Genomic DNA, 26,319 nt, shown 5'->3' with positions numbered 1-26,319 from the left:
CTTAAAAATAACACATTTCAAAAAATTTTTAAATCTTGTTTTCTCCTGACTGGCCCACTTGTTGCTACCAGTCAGACAGAAGGGAAGACAATTCAAGCTCGAGGTTTCCATAGTGGCCAACAACATTGATCCATGTTTGCTTAATAAGTGGTACGATTTGAGACATGCCAATTGGGTTTAGATATACTTACTTCGCATGGCTGTGAAGTGCTCCATTCAACAGTTCAGCCAACCAAGACAAGAGAATACCAGCTAGAGGACTTGGAATACCTTCCAGCTGGCAATCAAATACTTGGCTACTTAAGTTCCAAAAACTCTCAATTCACAATACTTGACAATGTGGGCGAGATTTGTAACCATAGTGATGAAAATTTTAGGTATATGCACCGGGAAAGTCATTACAGAACCAGGACAGGAAAAAAAAGTGGCACACATCCAATCGAGTAGCATAGTAATCTGCATACTCTTATTTTCTGTCGTCATGGTAATTAACGGCTGAATGATTGGGATGCTTGATTACAGAATTGTGCAAATATGAGAATTTGTTGCACAGAGCAATAAAACAAAAAGAGGTTATATCACAAAAATTAGAAACTAAACGACTTGGCAGCTGGAGACACAACCATAGGACTCTGTAACACACCCTCACTGCCCACTCCACCTTCCTGTTCTTGGTAATGTTCTTCTAAGGTTCATGAGTGATCACTGGGCTTTTAACAATCCAGCTCTGATTGTGAATTCGTGTGTAACTTTACCTGTGATTGCTGAGCCAAACTCTCCTCGCACGGCTTTCGACAGCAGATACAGCAGAACCGTAATTTTTTATTTTCTTTTGTTATCAAGGCATTCGTCTTTTAATGAAAGATTTACACTCATGTTTTGGTCCCTAATGTGATTTTTTTCACCTTCCCCTTTATAATGCAGCATCACGCATGCTGTGCAGGATGGATTCAGCACCAGAAACTGTTGTTCCTTGCCCGAGAAGTTCCACGAACTGCAAGGCACGTGCAAACCACAGCCTCAACTCACACCCAACAAGCTTTACCTCAGGTTCAGATGTAGCAGGCCCCTTAAATTCAACTGAGAAGGTTACGGGTTTAAACTCCATTTCAGCACAGAATCTAAGCTCAATTTTCCATGCAGCACTGAAGCAATGCTGTACTGTCAAACCTTCAATCGGATGTTAAGCTAAGGCCCCATCCTCCTGTTCCAAGTGGGCGCAAGAATCTCATGGCACCGTCAAGAAGAGAAGAGTTCCTCTGTCTTCGCTCACATTTGTCCTTCAGCCACCAAAAAAAGGTTTAGCTATTCATTAATTTGGTTGCTATTTATGGGACCCTGTGTTTACTTAATTAACAATTACAAATAACCATTTCTGTATGATGTCTTTGAGATGTGATAAGGAGTTAAAGTTCTTTCTTTATTCAGCTACCTCCAGATCACAGATTCTTCCCAGGGTGCCAGGATGTTCTAGAAACCCTAGTGGCAACTGGCCACTTACCACTATATACTACCCGCACCTCAAAGGTTACACAAAGCCATTTCTCTGCACACTGTAATCGCAATAACAGATTCCACAGCGAACCTCAAAACTAACCTAGGCTCTAAATAAAAGCAGCAAAATGGAGGAACATTTGGGGGGGAACAATTGGCAGTTGCAGCAAAAGGCAAGACAGCCAAGCCAGATTCATAGACCCGTCCTATCATACACAGCATGACTCTCTATTGGATGAATGCTGACGAGGATGTGACTGGTGCAAATTTTCTGGTTCTTCCCTCAGATTCCCCCACTCTGGCAGTGGTATGAGATACCACAAAGGGTTTTACCAAAAAAAAATCAGCCAAGACCCTTGTCTACTCATCCTGTCCCCAGAGATGTGAGGGCTGCCTGAGATGTTTAAATGCATAACTCTAGCAACGAGAAGTGCCAGGCAGTCTGGGTGCCCTTTCTGAAGTCCTGCAGACCCCTTCTACCAACCCCACCATGCACCCTCATACACAGGGGGGAGAATTTTCACGTTGGTGAGCAGGGGCGGGCCCCACACGCCGATGTGTAAAATGACACACGGAGAAATCGGGCGTGCATCCCGACATCACCGCGCGTCATTGACATTTTTCGTTTGGCGGGCGCATGCCAGTGGCGGCTGCATGCGTGCCGAACTGTCAAAGGCATGTTAAGCCCATTAAAAAGCCAATTAAAGTAATTATCAACGCTGCCGTCCAACCTTAAGGTTGAACGTTTTTCAGGAAATCTCATCCACGGGCGGGATGAGGTTTCCTGAAGGTTTAATAAAATCTATAAATAATTTATTCACATTTCATAAGCATGTCCAAGCACATGTGACACTGTTACATGGGGGGGAACATGTCTAAATAGTTTTTACCTTTATTTAAATATTTCAATATGAACTTAATCTCCCCGAGGCACCTCTGTGTGCCTCAGGGAAATTTCTGTGCTCTTTCGCGCGAAAGAGCGCAGCCTCCGACTCTCCCTCTTCCCCACCACCCGCACAGGTAGTGCTGAGGGCACGTGTCATACTGGGTGGACCTTAAATGGCCATGTAAAATGGCGGCACGGAGACGATCGCGAGCAGCAATCGGTTCCGCGCCTGGTCCCGATGGCCTGTCCAACAGGGAGAAAAATTCTCCCCAGGGAGAAGGCTGCCTTCCTCCCCCAGACACAAAGAACCCATTTTCAAAAATATGTATATACCTTGACTGTTGTTATAATGTTTTGATTCTTCTCCTATTTAAATTTCCAAATTGACTTCATGAAATGCACTTTAAATACAAAAATATATTTCTGCCTGTTGTAAATCATTTCAAAAATCAGGAATGATAACTTAATGGCATTAAATTATTGTATGATCACTGGCTGTTAGAACAAATTATTTACTATCACTCAGTGTCACTTAGAATCTGACACATTCCATGAAAAGCTGCTCAGGTTAACTACAGTTACTTTGCTCTGTACAGACCTCTGCTCTCTATAGAGCACTGATAATCATACTCAAAGTATTAAATTTTGTAAAGCACTTTGAGACTTTTCAACGTGCTAAACAACACTTTCCTTTCTTTCTCCAATATTTTCATGGCTTCCAGGAATTCCCAAGTCAAACTGAGGGGATACTTAGACCATAACTCACACTCCACTAGAGAAGTCCTAGTCCGATTTGTAGTGGAGGATTATCAAACAGCGCATATTCACTGGGCCAACTGATCAGATCAACTGAAAAGCCAATAACGTGAATGGGGAGAAAACAGAAGATATTACTTTGCAAGTAAAGTCTTTGAAAGGACAAATACTTTATGCCACTTTGGTCTCACAGAGTCACACCATTAATTTCCTCCCAACAGAAACTCTAGTCTAGTGCTTGTGGTGAGGTGTGGTAAATTGTCATCGTTAGTGCTTCCAAAGTGAATGTATTAAGCTGACCAGTGTAGAGCGCTAAATATCAACAGCTCATAAGAAGAATTTAGACACCAACCTGGGTCACAGCCCTCAACAACTGATGTCTGAAGGTGCAGAATCAGATTGTCTTCCCTACTTTCATTGAAATAAATTTTGGTGACACCATGTGGTCAAAGTCAGAATTGCAGCTTCTGCATTTCCAATTTCAGGAGAGTGAAGATGATAAGGTACAGAATGAGTATCCCCTAGCTATTGAAGTGATTTGTATATATTGGTCAGTTTAAATATGAAGCTCCCATCCCACCCACCAGAGCATCGCCCAGTTATGGAATGGTGTCATTAAAGGTACTGCCACTACTTTTTCTTCCATTTGGGGTTTGTTTACCCAGAGATACCAACTTTCACATTTATTATGGATATAGAATCATAATATGGTTATAGGGCAGAAAGAGGCCATTTGGCCCTTTATGTCCCTCCTGGGTCTTGGCAAGTGCTACTCAGCTAGTTCCACTCCCCTGCCTTATCCCTGTAGCCCTGCAAATGTTTTTCACTTCAGATAATGATCCAATGCCCTTTTGAAAGCCATGACTGAATCAGCCTCTGCCACAACCCCAGACAGTGCGTTCCACGTCCTAACCACTCACTGCGAGAGTTTTTCCTCCTACCGCCATTGCTTCCTTTGCTAATCACCTTATATCAGTGTCCTCTGGTTCTCAACTCTTGCGCCAATGGGAACAATTTCTGTCCAGACCCAATCATGATTTTGAACACCTCTATTAAATTCCCTCTCAACGTTCCCTTCTCTAAGGAGAACAGCTTCAGCTTCTCCAATCTAGAATTGTAGCTGAACTCCCATACACCTTGAACCGACCTCAAATCTTTTCTGCACCCTCTCCGATGCCTTACATTCAGAAAGACAGCAGAAATATCTAGTTGTTTTAATTTTAAAAACTTACGCCTGACTGAGGAAAAGAAAACTGACAAACAAATTATAAAAACTTGAAATAAAAATGCTTGTGACTTTCCTCTCCCTCATGTTCATCCTGTTCAGCTTCATTGTTATCTGTTTCATGACTGTCTTTATTCAGCACTCAAGAAGGTTTCTGTCTGAAATGTTAACCTGTCCTTCATCTTTACAGAATGACCGGTTGTCCATTTCTGTATCTTGTTTCACATTTTCAACATTGGCAGGTGTTTGGAAAAGAAAATAAGACTTGTATTTACAAAGCACCTTTAATGACCACAGGACGTTTCAAAGCTCTCTGCAGCCAATGATGTAATTCTGTTGTAATGTAGGAAATGTGGCAGTCAATTTGCACACAGCAAGCTCCCACAAACAGCTAATGGCTAGAAAATCTGTTCTTTTGCCATGTTGATTGAGGGATAAATATTGTCCATGACTCTGGGGAGAACTCCCCTGCTCTTTGAAATAGTGGCAAGTGATCTTTTACATCCAACTGAAACAGCAGACAGGGCCTCGGCTTAATGTCTGGCTTGGTGATAAATCTTGCTTTATGATGTTCCTGTGAAGCACCTTGGGATATTTATAATGTTAAAGGTGCTGTATAAAGTCATTATTGTTCGACCCATGAAAAAGATTGCACCTCTGACAATGCAGCACTCCCTTGTGTTGCACTGGAGTGGCAGCTTTGTTTTTTTGTGCTCAAGTCCCTGGAGCGGGACTTCAACTCAAAACCTTCTGGCTCAGAGGTGAGTGTGCTACCAACTGATACAGAGCTGGCAGCTTCTTTTAAATCTAAAACCTGAACACAATTTGTTCAGATTTGTCCCCCTTGACTCTAATATTCATTCCTGGAGTTTTCTTTCAATAAAAAAATAAATTCACTTTCCAAAAAGCAACAGGGAGTTATTAGACAAGGACATGGGCCTACTGACCAATCCACACACATGATGTTTGACGGACAGGCAGTAGAGCCAATGGCATGTCACTAAATGATGCATTTTAAAACAAATTGTAATGTAGTAGTGATTGGGGATGCAATGAAATATCTATTCTTAAAGCTTTTTAAAAAATGTATGAATTTAAAATTAGAGTGCACCATGTTCTTTTTAAGTTTATTTGAAACATGAACTTGTGAAATTACTTCAGAATTCTGCCACTGATTTAGCCTATGTTTCAGGATGGGAACACGCCACTGGTGATCTTAAAACTTTGCATCAGCTATTTTGTGATTTGGTCAGCAACATTATATGCATGTGTGGATGATTCCAGGACTGGACTGGAAGCCGTAGACACTCTATTTGTTTTCTATCTGTTTCAGTCAATTTTTGTTGTAGGTTTGCCTCTTTCAAAATCCCTCAGGAACCATGAAAGGAAGCTCTGCTGAACTTCCAATGGGATTACTGCTTACTCCCCAGCATTTTCCTGAACACCCGCTGTTTGTTTCTCTCCTTTCCCCGCTACTGCGGGAATTAAAACATTCCTGTCTTTTATTACCTCTGGACTTGGCTATTCCAACACATACCTGGCTGGCCTCCCATATTCTATCCTCCATAAACCTGAGGTCATCCAAAACTCTGCTGCTTGTGTTTTAACTTGCACCAAGTCCTATTCACCTATCTCCTTCGCTTGCTGACCTACATTGGCTCCCTGTCAAGCAATGCCTTGATTTTAAAATTCTCATCCTCGTTTTCAAATCCCTCCATGGCTTCCCCCTCCCTATCTCAATAGTCTCCTCCAACCCTCTGGGATATCTTTATTACTCTAATTCTGGCCTTTTGTGCACCGTGAATTTTAATTGCTCCACCAACTGCCTACGCCCTAAGCTCTGGAATTCCCTCCCTTCCCTTCATTGTCTCTCTACCTCACTTTCCTCTAAGACATTCTTAAAAACTACCTCTGACCAAGATTTTGGTCAGCTTCCCTAATATCTCTTTATTTGTCACAGTGTAAAATTTTGTTTTATGAGGCTGATGTGAAGCGATTTGGGATGCTTTATTATAAATATAAGCAGTTGTTGTTGCTGCGTCTGTTGAGAGAGAGAGAGAGAGAAAATGGACAACGAGCAAGCAAATGTGGAGCCTGCATCCAGAATCTGCAGAAAATTGGGGTGTACTATTGTCAGACAGCAAGAATGAGGGTTGAAATAAAGCATAGGGTATAAAGGTTGAGAGGGAGAAATTTGAGGAGGGCCCTGAAGTCACTGATAATACAGCAACATTACAATGTACTGAGGAGGGCAGGGATTAATAAACAGGGTCCCTACTGTTACAGAGATAGGACACTTTTGTTGGATCCAGTGCCCTTGGTTTGTTGGGGCTAAAGGATCCGGGTTGCACGTTTTGTCTAGGGTGACCGAGTCGGTATAGAAACAGAGAACATCAGGAGGTCGTTGTTTGAATAAACACATGGGGCAGAATTTTTCCTGCATTGGGCGGGCTCGGTGGGAGCGAGCAGGGGCGGTCGCAGAGACATTTAATGCGGACGGGCCAATTAAGGCCTGCCCAGTGTAATACGCGACCAGTAGTGCGCTACCTGTGCAGGCGGGGGGAGGAGGGAGAGTTGGGTCCAGCACTCTTTCATGCTTGCGCGCGAAAGAGCGCTTCAATCTCCCTGAGGCACGTAGCTGCTTCAGGGAGATTAAAGCGCTTTTGAAAAAAATAATTAAAGGTACTAAAAACGTAATGAAACATGTCCCAACTCACGTGACTGTGTCGCCTGAGATGGGAAATGTTTTTATTTTTCAAAAGAAATTTTTATTCTATCTGTAAAAACTTTAGGAAACCTCATCCCGCTCGTGGATGAGGTTTCCTAAAACACGTAAAGGCCGCTTGGCCTTTTTGCTTGCCCGCCAACTGTTAGGTTGCACGGGCAGCATAAATTTGAAATAAATTAGTTCCTTAATAGGCCTTTTAATTATCCTCCAGCGCATGCCCGCCGAATGAAACATCGCGAGAGTGCGCAATGACGTCTGGACGCATGCCCAGAATCATCGTGCATCATTTTACGCCCCAGCATGTCGGGCCTGCCCCCACACGCCGACTGAAAACTCCTGGTCATGTTGTTTATTTACAAACTAAACTCTGCAACTATACTTGTGTGCTCACAACACAAAACTCTGTCTTCACTCATCAGTGGCTAACTCAAGGCTCTCACACAGAGGTAGCCCACGCTACTCTGCTATTGGACAATAAGATCACGTGACCTTACATTACTACACTCATCTTAAAGGTATATTACATCTCAGATTACTACATCCTTCCCCCTTTACTGAAAAATACATTTTACAATTTTTCAATATATCAAGTTTTTTACACAGTTCAGTTATTTACAAAGTTAGTCTCTCTGGAGGCTTCTTTATGCGTATAGAACGTCTCAGCTCTACAGCTTCTGAAGTTTGCTTTGGAGCCTCCCTTAGTGATGTCGTCCGAGCATCAGGTTCCACAGCAGGTACCTATAAATTTGTTTCTTCAATTCTTTCAGGCACAGTCAGCTCTTCAAATACATTGGTACTTGGTTGAGTTATTTCAACAGGAAATGTTGATTCAGTCTTGAGCACTGGTGGAATCACTGCTGGATATTTGGCTTCTCCACTTCGTATGTGATCCACATGTCTTCTTAATATTCGATCTTCAACTTTCACATGATAGGAAATAGGTCCCGTTACAGCACTTATTTCACCAAATAACCATGCTGGTCCTTCTCTAAAGTTTTTCACAAATACCTTCTCTCCTGCATTAAATGTTCTGTCCTGACTGTGACAATCATGTCCCATTTTCTGATTTTCCTGCCTTCTTTCTACCTTCTCTCCCAAGTTTGATATAATCAGGCTCAGTCTTGATCGGAGACGGCACTTCATCAACAGTTCAGCAGGTGATACCTGTTGTCGAATGAGGGGTGGTTCAATAGTCGAATAGAAATCGTGCTAATTTAGTCGCTATCGAAACTCCAATTTCTTTATACCAGATTTGAACATCTGAACCGCTCACTCGGCAAGCCCATTGGAAGAAGGATGGTATGGAGATGTTTTCACATGAACAATACCATTGAGGCTTGTAAGTCAATTAAATTTAGCACTTGTGAATACTGTTCCATTATCTGATACTAGAACTTTAGGTAATCCATTTATAGCGAGGCTTTGTCGTAGCTTGTCTATTGTCGCTGCAGATGTGGGTGACCTTACTTCGTATATATTTTGAATGCGTGTCTAAGATAAGGAGAAACATTGTTCACATAAAAGGTCCCACATAATCAATGAGTACACATACCCATGATCTTTCTGGCCATTCCCAGGGGTGTAGTGGGGCTGTTGCAGGTAATTTTTGTACTTGTTGACACTGCATACAACTTCTCACTAAGTTTTCCATTTCTCCATCCATCCCAGACCACCACACACAGCTTCATGCTATTGCCTTCATTTTAGAAATTCTGAGATGTGAACTGTGAAGTTCAGATAACAATGGCTTTTATCCTTTCGGGGGAACAATTACATGAGCTTCCCACAACAAAACACCTTCTTGGCTGGTTATCTCGTATCTTCTCTAGAAATACGGTTTCATTTCATCGGATTCTTGTGTTTTTGACCAACCAGAAAAAAACTTGATTTCTCACTTTGAATAAGACTGGGTCTCAGTTCGTCCAATCTTTAATTTGTTTAGCACATATCAGTGGTGAATCAAGAAGTTCAATAAGAAGCCGTATTCCTGAGGAATTGGAAAATCCTCATCTTTTACCTGCAAGGGTAAACGACTGAGTGCATCTGCATTTGCAATTGGATTTCTGGGCCTATGAATAAAAGTATACTCATACGCTGCTAAGATCAATGCCCATCTTTGTACTCTTGCCGAAGCTATAGGGGGTATAACCTTGTCTTCACCGAATAGTCCTAATAATGGCTTGTGGTCCACTATGACAATAAAGTGACGACCTTGCACATATTGTTGAACCTTTTAACCACCGAAAATGATCGCCAGGCCTTCTTTTTCAATTTGTGAGTACTTTTTCTCTGCAGTACCAAGTGTTCTTGACACATAACCTACAGGTCGTTCTGATCCATCATGCACTCGATGAGAAAGCACTGCTCTTACTCCATAAGCTGATGCATCACATGTTAATATCAACTCTTTCTTTGGATCAAAATGTACTACAAGTGTAGATGACTGTAACAACTTTTTCACTTTATTGAAAGCTTCTTCTTGCGGTGTTTGCCATGCCCATCTCTGATTTTTCTTGAGCAAACAATATAATGGTGCCAGTTCTGTTGATAGATTGGGCAAGAAGCATCAGTAGTTAATCATCCCCAAAGATGATTTCAATTCAGATGTATTCTTTAGTTCCTCGGCTTCTTTAATTGTTTTCACTTTTTCTTCAATCGGATGTAGGCCTTGTGAATCGACCTTGTGGCCTAGATAAGTTATCTCTTTAGCCTGGAATGTGCACTTTTCCAGCCTGAGAAAAATGTTTCAAAACCTCCTCCAGGTTCATCAAATGTTCTTTTTCTGTGAGTCCAATCACGAGAACGTCATCCAAATAAACTACAACATGGGGCAATCCCTGTAACAAACTTTCCATGGTTCTTTGGAATATGGCACAAGCAGAAGATATGCCAAATGGTAAACGGGTGTATTGATACAATCCCTTATGTGTATTTATGGTGACAAACTTTTGGGGTGCCTGCTTTAATTCCAATTGCTGATAAGCATGACTCAAATCTAACTTCGTGTAAGCCTTTCCACCTGCCAATTTAGTGTATAAATCTTCAAATTTAGGTATGGGGTGTCTATCCAATTTTGCAACTTGATTAACTGTTAATTTATAGTCCCCACATATTCTAATGCTTCGGTCAGGTTTGAGAACAGGTACAATTGGAGCTGCCCACTCTGAAAATTGTACTGATTGTATCACTCTCAGCTTTTCTAATCTGTACAGTTCTGCTTCTACCTTAACCTGAATTGCATAAGGTACCGGTCTTCCTTCATGAATCTTGGTGTTGTCTCAGGATCTACATGAATCCTTGCTTGTAGCTCTTCAATTTTTCCAAGTTCTTCCTTGAAAACTGAGGCATATTTCTGTGGTAGCTGTGAAAGTCCATTAGTTCTTCTGGAAGATTTCATTCCACTCCAACTTAATTTCTTTCAGCCAGTTTCGTCCAAAGACACTAGGTACTTCGGCTGCTACTACCATCAAGAGCCATCTCACTGTTTGACCTTCATAGTTTACTGTGACTTTACATATACCCTTGACTTGTATGTCTTCTGTGTATGTCTTTAATTTTTCAACAGTTCTTATAAATTCAGCTTATATTATCCATGATTCAAGTAATGAAAAGTATGCTCTCCAATCACCGTAGTTGCTGCACCAGTATCCACCTCCAATCTGATAGGCTTCTCATTCACTCTCGTGGTTATATAGGTAGGCTCTGTTCTTCCTAACTTTTAAGTTATATAGTGAACAGATATCAGTATCTATTACTTCAGGGTTTTCACCACTATTTATTTCAATGGGTTTTTGTCTTTGTCTGACAGGCTGCCTGATTCTATCTTTACAATTTCTCATGAGGTGTCCATATCGATGGCAAGAGAAACATTCAATCTTTTTAAATTGTGTTTCATTACAGGGCTGTCTACTTCCATCTCCGTTACTATGATGCCATGCTTTTGCTGCTGAGTTTTCCTTTTTAATTTGTCTGCTAGCAGCGGCTGCTTCCTGCTTTGGAACAAGGCTCTGCACTTTCGGGCTCTTTTTGGTTGACGCTCCCTGCCCAACATGGAGGATGGCCCCATTTTGCACTCCTCGAATGGCTTCCGAGTGTCGCACTGCACCTTCCATTGCAAGAGTGATTTCCAACACCTTCGGAAAATCTAGATTTATTTCAGCCAACAATCTCCTCTGAATCACACTTTCGTTTATACCACACACCAACCGATCTCTAAGCATATCATTGATTGAGGTACCGAACTCGCAGTATTCAGTTAGTTGCTTCAGACTCACCACGTAAGAAGCAACAGCCTCCCCCTGCAGCTCTAATTCTTGAGTTGAATTTAAACCTTTGTATGGTCACCGACGGCTTGGGCTGATAATGATTCATTAAATCATCAAAACTTTTGGAGTCTGGGGCACTGGACGCCAACAGATTTTGAATTAATCCGTTTGTCTTACTCCCACACGTGGACAGAAAGATCGCGCGCCTCTTCTCCTCCCCGCAATGTCATTCGCCTGGAAGAAGGATGCGAGGCGTTCAACATAGTGAGACCAGTTGGCCGAGGTTGGATCGAATGGCTCTACTCTTCCAAATTGCGACATCTCTTAGGGAACTAAATCAATGTTCAGAAGGAAATTTTCTTTAACTTATAACTACCGTGCGAGGTATGGCCTGATTTCGGTCCTTCTGGTTTCCTTTGTTTTTCTCGCTTTTTACCTAGTTTTTTCCGTGATTTTTCATGCTTTTACTCTCGTCGCCAGTTTGTTGAAGCCAGAGCCCTTAGTTTGTTGGGGCTGAAGGATCCAGGTTGCACGCTTTGTACAGGGTGACCAAGTTGGTACAGAAACAGAGAACATCAGGAGATCGTTGTTAGAATAAACACATGCTGTTAATTTACAAACTAAACTTTACAACTAAATTTGTGCGCTCACGACATAAAACTCTTCACTCATCGTGACTAACTCAAGACTCTCTCACATATAGGTAGCCAGCGCTACTCTGCTATTGGACAATACGATCATATGCCCTCACATTACAATACTTGTCTTAAAGGTATATTACATCTCAGATTACTACAACTTTGCAATTGATGAGATTCATATAGAAATGTTTAACATCTCATTTTGCATTTCTTAATGTAACATGTAAGGTAGCTTCAGCCTATTTATTGCAAATGTGTTGATGTCTGAGAAAAGTTTACAGATGAATGGAGTACAAGCACAATACGTATTCAGAATGCGGTCAATTTGAAAATATATCTCAATCTCAGATTTCTAGTATTTTTAACATTGGCTTCTCTGGCTCCAACATTTGACAAGTTGTGGCTCAAACCATGACTTTAAAACCACACACGCACCCTGATCACAAAATATCAACAACTTGCGGTGACCAAAGTGAGAATTGTATTTTTTCAGAAACATCGGTCAGGATTTTCCTCTTGGCGATTTGGGGGCGGGGCCTGCTCGCCGAGGGGAAAATGACGCGGGATGAGGTCAGGAGGAACCCCCGACGTCATCCCGGTCCCTTTAAATTTTTAGGAAGGCGGGCAGACAGCGAAATCAGCTGTCCGCCTGCTGACCTGTCAATGGCCAATTGAGGCCATTGACAGAGTAATTAAGATAATTAAAGACCTGCCCATCCAAGCTTAAGGCTGGCGGGCAGGCCAGGAGCCCCAGCGGGCTCCTGATTATACATGAAACTTCATCCACTGGCAGGATGAGGTTTCATGTCCGTTTTTTAAAAATTTAATAAACTTTATGTGTTTCTTATTAACATGTCCCATCTCGTGTGACATTGTCACATGAGGGGGACATGTTAATAATTTTAATATTTCTCTATTTTTTGACTTTTCTTACCTGTCAGTAAACTGCCTGAGACAGCACTTTGCCTCAGGGAGCAGCGTGAAAGAGCGCACTTTGACAGTTGGGGAATCCCTCCACCCCCGCACAGGACTTCCTGTGGGCCTTAATTGGCGAGCCCCGTTTCGGTGGCGGGGGTCAGCTGTCCGCCCGCCGCCGAGCCGGTGGGGCCCGCCCGCCATCCGAGGGCAAAATTCTGCCTATCATCACACCAAAGTTCCCTACGGGCAAGAGTGTAAGCGTGGCACAGACACATTTACTTCTTTGATATATATCTATTTGGCAGCATTGAATGGAGACTCAGGACTCTGACTTAATTAGCAACATGCTGAACTTTGCAGCCCGTTTTTATAGGTGCTGACACAGACACAAAATGACAGAGATATTCAGCCTAGACAGTATGCTGAGCTCCCAACCACCTCCCTTCATTTGTTTGCAAAAGCCAAAAAAAAAAGACACTTTTAATCCGCTCAAGATACGTTCAGCACTATAAATCCCATCAAATGCTCTATATGTCGGCAGACAGCAAATTGAGTTTTGGGTTATATCCAGGAAAACCTATAACATCCTCCTAACCAGGAACAGATAAGCCTATTTTCTGCATTCTTGTTCTACATTAGAGCTCAATTTCCTCAAGAGAACTGGAGTAACAGGCGGTTATTAAACTTTAATCAGCCCTCAGGAGTCTGTTGTGAGGAGATAATAATCTCCCCCACCCCAATCAAATTTAATTAAGGCTAGATAAAAAATTTAAATAGTGATTTGCCAAGCCTGGTTATTTTATAAAATTAAATGTTGAGAGAATTCTCAGCTTTATTTTATGCTTCTCTAGTCTGCTCAGAGGCCTCAAGCCTCCCACTGCATTATTTTCACCTCTATGGCATTGTTAACATATGCAACAGGACTGATACCATTTTCCACTGGGAATTCTATGTCTGAGGGGCGTGCATAATATCTGCCGGTTGGTTACACACTTTCTTCAGATCACCTTTAGGGTTGCCAACTGTGATTAATTGTATTCCTGGAGGTTTCATCACATGACTTGTCCCCACCCTCCAGCCATTAGTCGGCTAATACATCCATCCTTGTGACGCACTGTTTTCCTATGCCAGTCAGAAAGCAACAACACTCATTGCCCAATTGGATGATGCTTGACTGCCAGCCAAACAGCACTTTTTCCCCCCCATTTTCAATATTTTTATATCTGGTAAAAAGAAATATTCAAAGAACATTTAAAAAAAAACTATCTTTTTTAATATCTTGATGATTAGCAGTGTCCTGGAGATTGAGCTGCAAATCCTGAAGGGTTGGCAACCCTAATCTCCCTCGGTATACCCAGGGATTGGGGTGCTGACATTCCTACTTTGCATTTTCAGTTGTGCCTGTTATTTTTTATTGAGCTAAAGTTGTAGGCCTTAGGGATCTGTCACATATTGAATTTGTTCAATTCCTGAAGCAGTTTTGATCATTTATGTGTGACGAAGTAGAATAAGCTTCCCATTCCAAATTTCCTGACTTGAGTTTTGTTTATATCACAATTCCTTCTGTATCTCTATCTAAATTCCTAAATGTGGTGTTCCAATGAAATGTCCTTGGTAACAGTTTTGCCTGCGATGCCTGTAGATAAAGCTGAGTTTGCTGACACTGTAACTGGAGGGGGCGCACTTCCTGTGATGGTTTCAAAGGTGGCACAGATATGCAAAAGTGGAGGAACAACCAACTCAAACCTACATGACCAAGCTGTGTACAATAAAGTGCCTTATTTCAAGTTATTAAAGCTGGAGAAGTGAATGGTTTGTGGAGTTTGAAAAGGCCGCTTTCAGATTTCCCAAAAGCTTGAGGTTATACAGTGGAATGAGGAAAATGCTCAAGGAAACTAGGTTTTCAATCAACCAACTGAAACCCAGAGAAGAAAACTTCCCTTGTTTGGACAAAATAAATTGGGAAGGAAGAAAAATCATAATAGGGGCATGAGCAAAAGGCAGCGGAGTGAGCGGGCGAGAAATGGACAGGGCAGCCACCCAAGCTGCAGGTATTGAGTGGAATCACTTTGTGCAGGCACAGACCCATACTGGCACCAGCTCACCACTGTCAGCAGCCGCACATGCACCGGCAGACGCAGTGCTTGCCAAGTGTGCATGTGTGACCATTCCCTGGGCGTTAGGCAGATTGGTGTCAGGAGCTAAGGTGTGTAAATAAAGTTGTCCTAATAGCACTTTGCAGTGTTATGCAACACTCTGTGATAATGTACCACTTTATGAGTCTAGATATTTTCACTTTAGGGGTACAGCTTCCACTTAGCATGTATTGTACATTTTATATGATTGATTTGCCTCAGAGCAATACAGAGGTGACACTAGTTTCTAAGTGTGTAGGAACTTTATTTACAGTGTTTTAAAACATCTCTGCAATCACAAAATGTCTGCACCATGCTTATCCCATCTCAAGCTTCTTCTAGCAGCTCTGTTTACATTAGCTGAGTCCACATTCAGGCTTAATTAATCAAGCACAGTGAGCATAGATCAATTACCAGACTGTCATAACCACACACAGAACAACTGAACACTACAGGGTGCAATCAGGAAACTGTCAAAAATTTGCTCAAAATTGTGCAAGTTAGGTTACAGTATAAGATTTTGATAAAATTAATTTGGGTAACCGTGAATGTAAAATCTTCCATCAATCAGGCAACATAATTGTTTACTTATTTTTATTTTTAAAAAATTCCTTGATCTATCACAAGGCCTTGGTGAGACCACACCTGGAGTATTGCGTGCAGTTTTGGTCTCTCTACCTAAGAAAGGATATACTTGCTGTAAAGGGAGTGCAGCGAAGGTTCACTAGGCTGATACCGGGGATGGCAGGACTGTCAAATGAGGAGAGATTGGTTCAACTGGGCCTGTATTAACTAGAGTTTAGAAGAATGAGAGGGGATCTGATTTAAACATAAAATTCTAACAGGGCTAGACAGACTAGATGCAGGGAAGATGTTTCCCCTGATTGGGGAGTCTAGAACAAGGGGCCACAGTTTCAGGGGCAGGTCATTTAGGACTGAGATGAGGAAAAATTTCTTCACTCAGAAGGTGGTCAACTTGGGGAATTCTCTACCACCGAAGGCTGTGGAGGCTGGATCACTGAGTATATTCAAGAAAAAAATTGATAATTTTTTGGATATTAGGGGGCATCAAGGGGTATGGAGAGAAAGCGGGAATATGGCATTGAGATAGAGGATCAGCCATGATCATATTGAATGGTGGAGCAGGCTCAAAGGGCCGAATGGCCCACTCCTGCTCCTAGTTTCTTTGTTTCTATTTAAGAGCAGTGACCCCGGAAGTTTTATTAATGCAGCCGAAAAATAAGCATTTTTAGTAAGTGTCCAGTTTGTCACCAGTGAGTAATCTGATTTAAAAAACGGAAAATTTCTTTAAAAGCTATACCAATCCAGTTACTACATTTATTGGGCGTACACTAGTCAATTTCTTAGTAGATTCAATAATTTTGGATTATGAAAAAGCTTTGAAAATGTGCCTACTAGTGTCTGTGCATGAAAGAAAATATGCGCAATTTGATGAGCCTTTCCTGTACAACAGAATCACGTGATGTTGTCCCGGGTGTGTGGCCAGGTCTGATGCAGCAGCTTGAATCTTGAATCAGCACGAAACATGGTGAAAAGCACAAGTGCAAGTGATTTCAGGAATAACTCACTTTCATTTAAAATTCCCTGATCTTTTCCGCTGGTTCATCTATTTCTGCTCAGGTATCAATGATGTTACCTAAGCGGGTGGAAACTCTACCTACACAGGTATTTGCAAACCTCGGCCAGAGGTGGCACCAAAGAGCAACATTAAAAGGGGCATTGCGAGAGGGACTATATGGAGTCAACAACAAACCGAGAGGTTCGGGACAGGGAGACAGTCATCTTGTTAGTGGCCCACAAGAAAGTAAAAATTAACTATTGTAACACACTCCGAGCTGGCCTCCCACATTCTGCCCTCCATAAACTTGAGCTCATCCAAAATTCTGCTGTCTGTGTCGTTCACCCATCACCCCTGGCTCCCAGTTAAACAATACCTTGAATTTAAAATTTTCATCCTTGTTTTCAAATCCCTCCATGGCCTGACCCTTCATATCTCCCTCATTTTCTCCAGCCCTACAACCTTTTGAGATAACTACGCTCCTTTAATTTTGGCTTTTTGAGCATCCCCGATTATAATCGCTCCACCATTGGTGGCCATGCCATCAGCTGCCTAGACCCTTAGCTCTCCCTATGCCTCTTTGTCTTTCTAAATTGCTTTTCTTCTTTAAGGCACTCCTTTAAACCTATCACTTTGACCAAGCTTTAGGTCATCTGTCCTAATAGCTCATGTAGTTGGGTGTCATATTTTGTTTTGCAAGCCTCTGTGAAGTGTCTGGCAACATTTCATTGTGTTGAAGGTGCTATATAAGTGCAAGTTGTTGTCGGTAAGAGAGGGGCATATGGGGAGGTATGGGCAGTGCCAAAGGAGAACAGAAAAAGGTCATCACCAATGCTAGTGAAAATAAACAATTCTTTCACAATATACCAAAGCATCCTTTCTACCGGCAGGAGAAAATTACAACAACGCACAGTCTGTATCACAGAGTTAAAAGACTAACATTTGTGCCTAAAATTTCTCATGTAGAACACCATATCCCAGCCAAGCCACCAGAGGGAACTACCAGATAAAAGCTAATTGCTTTCCGACAGGAAGGGTGGAAAACTCAGGCTGATTCACCCCAGAGTCTTTCCCGCACAACAGCTGCCAGATTGTGCCTGTCCCAAAGCAGGATAGGGATGGGATATTTCTAAATAAGACTGTGCCAACGGCTTTGATTACATTAGAACATGTGAACTAGGAGAATGAGCGTGCCCTTTTGAAACAAAAAAATACCAATCTGAAAAACGTATGGTTGTCCAATCCTCATCTTCAAAATTACTGAGTAATTAGCCTCGAAACTAAACGCACCTCATTACAGTGTGATTAGCACCGGCAAAGGCTTGGGAGTAGATTTCCTGGCAGGCTTCTCAGGTGAAGAATAGTTTGCGAGGCAAAGAAGAGACAAGAAAATAACTGGGAAGAAAACTATGAAATGGTCTCTATCTTATACCACTCCTGCTTAAATATTGTAAGGTCAGAATTAATTTAAGAAAAACGCACTCACCATTTTTTGGCAGGGCCTGGATGACTGACACGGCAGCCTGAAACTGTCTCTGGCAGTCGGACTGAACTTCAACCATGATGTAGTTGCATGCGTATGTGGAACGCTCAATTCAGTGATCCAGTTTTGGGAAAACACATCGGGCTTTCTGTTGTCCTACAAAGCTGTTGGTAAAAATATAGAACAGACATTGAACGACTTTTGGATCTCTCATGCCGTGAGTTGCAGAATGGTGATCCCCAAAGAAGGATTTTGTGCCACTTACAGCAAATATCAATAGTCAAATTCTTGGTTGATGGGTGGTGTGGACTGTTACAGTAAAGTATAAAGTATTAATGATAAATTATAATAGATATTTTGCAGTTAACTATATATTATTATTCATGAACATTCGGTGATTCTCATAGCTAATCCTTCACTGAAGTCAGAGATGACGTCCACTGTCACTGGGATGATAAAGGCACAGTGCCATCTTGCTCAAATTAGTACTGCCTCCCCTTAGTTCAAAGGTTGATGTATTCAAGTCCTGCACAAGGATATGAGGACATAATCTACTCTGGCACTGTGCTTCAGGGGTACTGAAGTGTCAGAAGTGCCTGAAAGACATCGTGCAAAGACCTGCCCACTTATGCTTTTTAATTCTTCCATGGGATGTGAGTGTCACTGGCTTGGCCAGCATTTGTTGCCCATCCCTAATTGCCCTTCAGAAGGTGCTGGTAAGCCACCTTCTTGAACCGCTGCAGTCCACGTGGTGTGGGTACACCCACAGTGCTGTTAGGAAAGGAGCTCCAGGATTTTGACCCGCGATGGTGAATGAACGGTGATATATTTCCATGTCAAGATGGTGACTGACTTGGAGGGGAGCTTGCAGCATACGTTCCCACATGTGTCTGCTGCCCTTGTCCTTCTAGGTGGTAGAGGTCACGGGTTTGGAAGGTGCTGTCGAAGGAGCTTTGATGAGTTGCTGCAGTGCATCTTGTAGATGGCACACACTGCTGCCATTGGTGGTGGAGGGAGTGAATGTTTGTGGATGTGGTGCCAATCAAGCTGCTGCTTTGTCCTGGATGGTGTCAAACTTCTTGAGTGTTGTTGGAGCTGCACCCATCCAGGCAAGTGGAGAATATTCTATCACACTCCAGACTTGTGCCTTGTAGATGGTGGACAGGCATTGGGGAGTCAGGGGGCAAGTTACTCGCCACAGAATTCCCAGCTTCTGGCCTGTTTAGAGGGATGCGAACAGCCTGAGGACAAGCTCACCACATCTTAAAAACTGCTATGATGGTCAATGACTGAATTGTAATCTTGAAACTATTGTAACAAAGCCACAATATCCTTTAAAAATACACGCACCATCCTACATGGTAAGTTGCAGACACCACACTGTGCAAAACCTCAGTACATTCTGTTCACAACAAATATAGGCAGGTGTCTGTGGTTCGCTGCAAGAATAGGATCTGAGTAACCATGTTTGGACGTGCATACATCCTCGCATTATGAAAATTAGAATTTTTAGATCAGCAATCATTCATTTTCCTTGTTCTTCTACCTTATGTCCTCTGAACATCATTTCCTTTCTCTCCACTGCCACTTCTGTGAGGAGTGTATCCACCACCCACATTGGTAGGCACAGAGTCAATAAGCAATGAGCTTCAAAGGCCACCTTCGAAAAGTCTAATTTATCAGAGGAAGAAGAATTACTGAAAAATTGACAAGCCTGACAACAAAACAAACTGCCAGCGAGATATACAGCCCTGTATTTCTGAAGCGCCAAGCTTCATAATCACGTTAATCTGATGGACGATTTCATAACCACATCAGTTATGACGGGCTATGGCACAGGAGTGATTACACCATTGATTTTTGGTGATGCTTAGAACAAGCCAAAATAAAAGTAATAAAAGATGATAGCATTATGTCACAAAATAAATGACCTTAATTCAGAGACCTATAGCACAGCAGTGATCATCAAGTTATAATGCCAAGTATTGTGAACAGTGATATTGCAATAAACTAAAACAAAATAAAAACAGAATTACCTGGAAAAACTCAGCAAGTCTGGCAGCATCGGCGGAGAAGAAATCAGTCAACGTTTCGAGCCCTCATGGCCCTTCAGCAGAACTGAAGCATAGTTTCAACAAGGGAGAAATATAAATTGGTTTAAGGTGGGTGGGGGGGGAAGAGACACATTGAGGGTGTGGTGTGAGCAGATAATCAAAAGATGTCAGAGACAAAAGGGTCAAAGAGGTGTTGAAGGTGGTGGTCTTTGTCTGAGAAAAGTGCTAATTAAGAATGCAAGACAGGATATTCAAAGTACAGCTCTAGTGGGGGTGGGGTGGAAAGACTAAAGGTTTTAGTTTTAGATTTAAAAATAATGGAAATAGGTGGGGAAAGAAGAATCTATATAAATTATTGAAAAAAAAGGCGGGTGGGGGGGGGAAAAGAAACGGGGTGGGGATGGGGGGAGGGGGGTTTAAGATCTAAAGTTGTTGAATTCAATATTCAGCCCAGAAGGCTGTAAAGTGCCTAGTCGGAAGATGAGGTGCTGTTCCTCCAGTTTGCGTTGGGCTTCACTGGAACAATGCAGCAAGCCAAGGACAGACATGTGGGCAAGAGAACAGGGTGGAGTGTTAAAATGGCAAGCGACAGGGAGGTTTGGGTCTTTCTTGCGGACAGACCGCAGGTGTTCCGCAAAACGGTCGCCCAGTTTGCGTTTGGTCTCTCCAATGTAGAGGAGACTGGCCTCTACATTGGAGAGACCAAACGCAAACTGGGCGACCGTTTTGCGGAACACCTGCGGTCTGTCCGCAAGAAAGACCCAAACCTCCCTGTCGCTTGCCATTTTAACACTCCACCCTGTTCTCTTGCCCACATGTCTGTCCTTGGCTTGCTGCATTGTTCCAGTGAAGCCCAACGCAAACTGGAGGAACAGCACCTCATCTTCCGACTAGGCACTTTACAGCCTTCTGGGCTGAATATTGAATTCAACAACTTTAGATCTTAAACCCCCCTCCCCCCATCCCCACCCCGTTTCTTTTCCCCCCCCCACCCGCCTTTTTTTTCAATAATTTATATAGATTCTTCTTTCCCCACCTATTTCCATTATTTTTAAATCTAAAACTAAAACCTTTAGTCTTTCCACCCCACCCCCACTAGAGCTGTACTTTGAATATCCTGTCTTGCATTCTTAATTAGCACTTTTCTCAGACAAAGACCACCACCTTCAACACCTCTTTGACCCTTTTGTCTCTGACATCTTTTGATTATCTGCTCACACCACACCCTCAATGTGTCTCTTCCCCCCCCACCCACCTTAAACCAATTTATATTTCTCCCTTGTTGAAACTATGCTTCAGTTCTGCTGAAGGGCCATGAGGGCTCGAAACGTTGACTGATTTCTTCTCTGCCGATGCTGCCAGACTTGCTGAGTTTTTCCAGGTAATTCTGTTTTTATTTTGTTTTGGATTTCCAGCATCCGCAGTAGCTTTTAGCTTTTTGTTTTTATCTTTGCAATAAACTAACCCTAGGTTGGATACCCCTGAATTGCATTAGTCCTAGATTTATTTTACAGAAGTTACTTGTACAGTTTTCATACTGTTCCACGAACCTACCCCAGACTGATCTACTTTTATCACAGGAGAGCTTGGTTGCACATTTACACAGATGTTTTCTCCTTCAGTTGAAGGACACATGTTACTTATAAGCAAAGATCTTTCAACAATCTTATGTACTAACATTCTGGATGAGTGCCACAATGCAAAGTGATAGCCACTCTCACAACACCTCATCAATGAGTGTTGGGATGTAGTCTCCATCTATGATTTTCTATACAAAGAGTCCCCAGTTTCAATCATGTGGACAGTTGCTAAGTCAAGACCAGGAATTTCCCATGGAGAGAGGAACAAAACTATCCAAGCAAAAGGTTCAAAAAATAAGCTATGTTAACAGGTTCCTTTCGCTTACGGTATGGGAAGTGGGACAACCCTATTTCCTCATAGAATCTTTCAGTCTTCTTCATTTGCTAAAGAACAAGGAGGGACAACATCTCATTGAATCAGTATTGCACATCCAGGAAAGCTAGAAATGCTAGGAGCCACCACTATGAATGAAGCAGCTGTGGACAGGAAATGAATGCGCTTTGGCTTGCAAGTTCTTGAGACACAAGCAGCCACAAGTGTTCTCCTAGTGTGTGACATAAGCTCATGTCACCTGCTGGCTAACAGCTCTGCAGCAGGCAGGAAGGAAATTAGCACCTTGCATAATATTAGCAACAAAATGACAACCTAAAGAGCTGATTATATTTGGGGAGTAATAGGGAGGTGGAGGAGAAGGAGATTTTAAGCAAGGCCACATGTTACAATCAACAGCATCAATCAATCAAATATACCTGAAATGACCACAGGATACGGAGCTGCAGCCACCATGTTTATACAAATTTGCGGCAAGAGATTATGACAAGTTATTTATTTCCCAATTACGTTTTGAGAGCGGCAAGCCGGGAAATAGGAATGTAGTTTGACTCTTTGTCCCGAATCCTAACTAGATTTTTTAGTAGCTTTACCAGTCCGTGATCACTCTGTAACTAAGAATTCACATGGCTCGGCGCATCATATATACAAATCACTGTAAATGAACTGCCCTGTATTGTAGTTTAATGCCACTCGTAAAAAATTCAGATCTTTACCACACATAAATGTCTAGTTATGAATAATATATCTTAGAAATTCCTGTCATTGATACAGTGGATTAATGTTTAGAGCTCTTTAATGCAGGTATTAACACATTTTTTTGAAACAGGTTAACATCTCCACTAAATTGCAGAATGCCAGGTGAAACTTTTATTGCCGTTAGTTCCCTCTGCTTATTCTGGGCGTTCATGCAAACACAATCTGTCCTTTGCAGGCAACAGCCTGAGGAAATTTTATTATTCTATCTCTCTCTCTCCCACTGCCCCCAACCCCCAGCTCCATAAGCTGCCTGGAGCTCCCAGATTCCCAGCCTCTTCGATAAAAGTAGAAAAGGCTCGGGTGACCGCAACGATGACTGGATATGTCCATATTAAAAATTGCGGAAATGCCAACTGTGCAAGAATAACGAATGGTAACAGATGTCAGCTTCGCCTCAATAGATCTTTCTCCATTTGTGACAGCTGACATTTCCACATTCTTTTTTAAAATCTGGATGTAGCCAACCAAGGCTGGTGGAAAAGAAATTGGAAAGAACCTTGCAGAGAAAGGCCCTTTTTAGTGCCAATGACTGGCAGTCTAAAACCTGTAAGAATGACACAAAGATTGGCCGGGTGGTTAACAGAGAGGTTGAGTGTCTTGGGCTACAGGAAAATATAGACGGGATGGTCAAATGGGCAGATAAGTGGCAGATGGAATTTAACCCTGAAAAGTGTGAGGTGATACACTTTGGAAGGAGTAATTTGACAAAGAAGTATTCAATGAACGGCATGACACTAGGAAGTTCTGAGAAACAGAGGGACCTTGGCGTGTGTGTTCATTGATCTCTGAAGGCAGAGGGGCATGTTAGTGGGGTGGTGAAAAAGGCATATGGGACACTTGCCTTTATCAATCGAGGCATAGATTACAAAAGTAGGGAGGTCATTTTGGAGCTGTATAGAACCTTGGTGAGGCCACAGCTGGAGTACTGTGTGCAGTTCTGGTCGCCACATTATAGGAAGGATGTGATTGCACTGGAGCGGGTGCAGAGGAGATTCACCAGGATGTTGCCTGGGATGAAACATTTAAGTTCTGAAGAGAGGTTGGATAGACTTGGGTTGTTTTCGTTGGAGCAGAGAAGACTGAGGGGTGACCTGATCGAGGGTGTACAAGATTATGAGGAGCATGGGCAGGGTGGATATGGAGCAGCTGTTCCCCTTAGTTGAAGGGTCAGTCACGAGGGGGCATAAGTTCAAGGTGAGGGGCAGGAGGTTTGGGGGGGCGGGGTGTGAGGAAAAACCTTTTTACCCAGAGGGTGGTGACGGTCTGGAATGCGCTGCCTGGAGGGTGGTGGATGCTGGTTGCCTCACATCCTTTAAAAAGCACCTGGATGAGCACTTGGCACGTCATAACATTCAAGGCTATGGGCCAAGTGCTGGTAAATGGGATTAGGTAGGTAGGTCAGATGTTTCTCACGTGTCAGTGCAGACTGGATGGGCCGAAGGACCTCTTCTGCACAGTGTGATTCTGTGAATGGGGGAAGAATGGGGGAAGACGGTCAGAGGGCAACATGCCAAAATACACCAAACTAGATCTAGACGTAGAAACCTTTTCTTCTGGGGGGGGGGTACTGAGTAGTACGTGCCGCCCGCCCGCATACAGTTCAGTCCACAATATTTTAAAGCACTGTAAAGTGTTGCTGGGAGGACCTGGGTGTTTTAGTGAGTTAGCAACTTGCCTGCCAAGCTCTGGGACAGGGTTTAAATCCATACGATGAAGGCATTTGTATCTATTCCATTTCACAAGAGACTTATGGATGAGGAGGGCCACACAACCCATTTCAATTGCATCCAGAAGTCTCCCCCCACCCCCCTTGACTAATTCGACGGCCAGAACTTTTAGGATGGAGGGGACAAAATCCCAGAGCCCAACTGCCATTTTACACTCTAACGGGCGTTGGTCGGAAATAAGCGGGTCCCGCCCACCCCTCACTCAGGGGCGGGGGGGGGAAGCCCCGCCTGGGGGAGGAGCCCCGCCTGGGGGAGGAGCAGGCCCATCCCTCCAGGAACAGCGCTGGAGTGGCCGGAAGAGACACTGCAAGAAGCTGCCCCAGCCTCAGTCCGAGGGAACTGGAGGAAAAAGGTGCCAGGGGTCCAGGCGAGGCGAGGCCAGGCAGGGCGGGGCGGGAAGGCTTGGGGGTTCACGAGGGGAGGCGATGAGGATCTTGGGGGGGGAAAGTCAGGAGGCGGGAAGGAGGTCTGCAGGTCACCGGGCCTTAAGGGGAGGTTGGGTGGGGGGTGGGGTGGGGGAATGGGGTTTCTGATGGAGGCACTCCCTCCCCCCCCCCCCCCCACCAAACCCCCAACCTTCCCACCTGAGATCTAACTCCCCCCCCCCTCAACATTCCCACCTGAGATCTAACTTCCCCCCCCCCACAACCTTATCGCCTGAGATCTAACTCTTCCCCCCCCCCACCACCAACCTTCCCACCTGAGATCTAACTTCCCCCCCCAACCTTCCCACCTGAGATCTAACTCCCCCCCCCCCACCAACCTTCCCACCTGAGATCTAACTCTCCCCCCCCCCGACCTTCCCACCTGAGATCTAACTCTCCCCCCCCCCAACCTTCTCACCTGAGATCTAACTCTCCCCCCCCAACCTTCCCACCTGAGATCTAACTCCCCCCCCAACCTTCCCACCTGAGATCTAACTCTCCCCCCGCAACCTTCCCACCTGAGATCTAACTCTTCCCCCCCCCAACCTTCCCACCTGAGATCTAACTCCCCCCCCCCCAACCTTCTCACCTGAGATCTAACTCCCCCCGCCAACCTTCCCACCTAAGATCTAACTCTTCCCCCACCTTCCTACCTGAGATCTAACTCTTCCCCCACCTTCCTACCTGAGATCTAACTCTTCCCCCACCTTCCTACCTGAGATCTAACTCCCCCCCCCCCCCCCCAACCTTTCCACCTGAGATCTAACTCCCTTCATTTCTGGTTCCCCCCCCCACTGATCTGTCATCTGCCCACCAACCTAAAAATTGAGGCTGAGGGGGGAAACTGCCATTAAGTGGCCACTTAGGGGCCTTAATTAGGGCAAGGGCGGGCTTCCCGTCCTAGGCCCTGCTCACCCCAGCGTGAAATTATTCGTAGGTCGGGGCAGGTGGGATCCTGGAGAGAACCCCGCCTGTGCAATTTCACGCTCCCCCCCCCCCCCCCCCCCCCCCCCACTTCCCACCTCAGAGCCCACCGGGGAGGGGTGGTGGTAGCGTGAGAACTTAAAATTCTGGCCCAAATCATCTCCACAATTTTATCTGGAAATCAAGTGATCACTTTTTGTGTAGAGGAGAATTTGATGACACCGTAATCAGTCTTTAATTTACCTTTTATTAATTTGAAACCCTCATAACACTTAAAAAGCACTGGGATATGTACTGTGGACTAAGGGCCATAAAACGGGATTAGGCTGGATGGCTCCTTGTTTGCTGGCATGGATACAATGGGCCAAATGGCCTCCTCCCTGCTGTAAAATTCGATGATTCTACAATT

At 43.6% G+C, this 26,319-nt stretch overlaps 2 protein-coding genes across 4 annotated transcripts in view; one reads left to right on the top strand and one right to left on the bottom strand.

Moving 5' to 3' along the window:
* Window positions 1-26,319, top strand: part of LOC144667991 (abl interactor 1-like) — an 85,702-nt gene that overhangs the window by 3,402 nt on the left and 55,981 nt on the right. The gene's annotated exons all lie outside the window — the stretch shown is intronic.
* Window positions 1-26,319, bottom strand: part of LOC144667990 (acyl-CoA-binding domain-containing protein 5-like) — a 133,811-nt gene that overhangs the window by 103,704 nt on the left and 3,788 nt on the right. For all 3 annotated transcript variants that reach the window (XM_078529681.1, XM_078529680.1, XM_078529682.1), the window contains exon 2: window positions 18,114-18,274. In XM_078529681.1, coding sequence (XP_078385807.1) covers window positions 18,114-18,189 — 76 coding nt within the window. In that variant the 5' untranslated portion in view covers window positions 18,190-18,274. The remainder of the gene's footprint in view (window positions 1-18,113; window positions 18,275-26,319) is intronic.

Source organism: Cetorhinus maximus, chromosome 25, assembly GCF_964194155.1.
Source record: "Cetorhinus maximus chromosome 25, sCetMax3.hap1.1, whole genome shotgun sequence".
NCBI classification, from domain to species: Eukaryota; Metazoa; Chordata; class Chondrichthyes; order Lamniformes; family Cetorhinidae; genus Cetorhinus; species Cetorhinus maximus.
The sequence above is the reverse complement of the archived record's forward strand: the minus strand, read 5'-3'. Positions and strand labels throughout refer to the sequence as shown.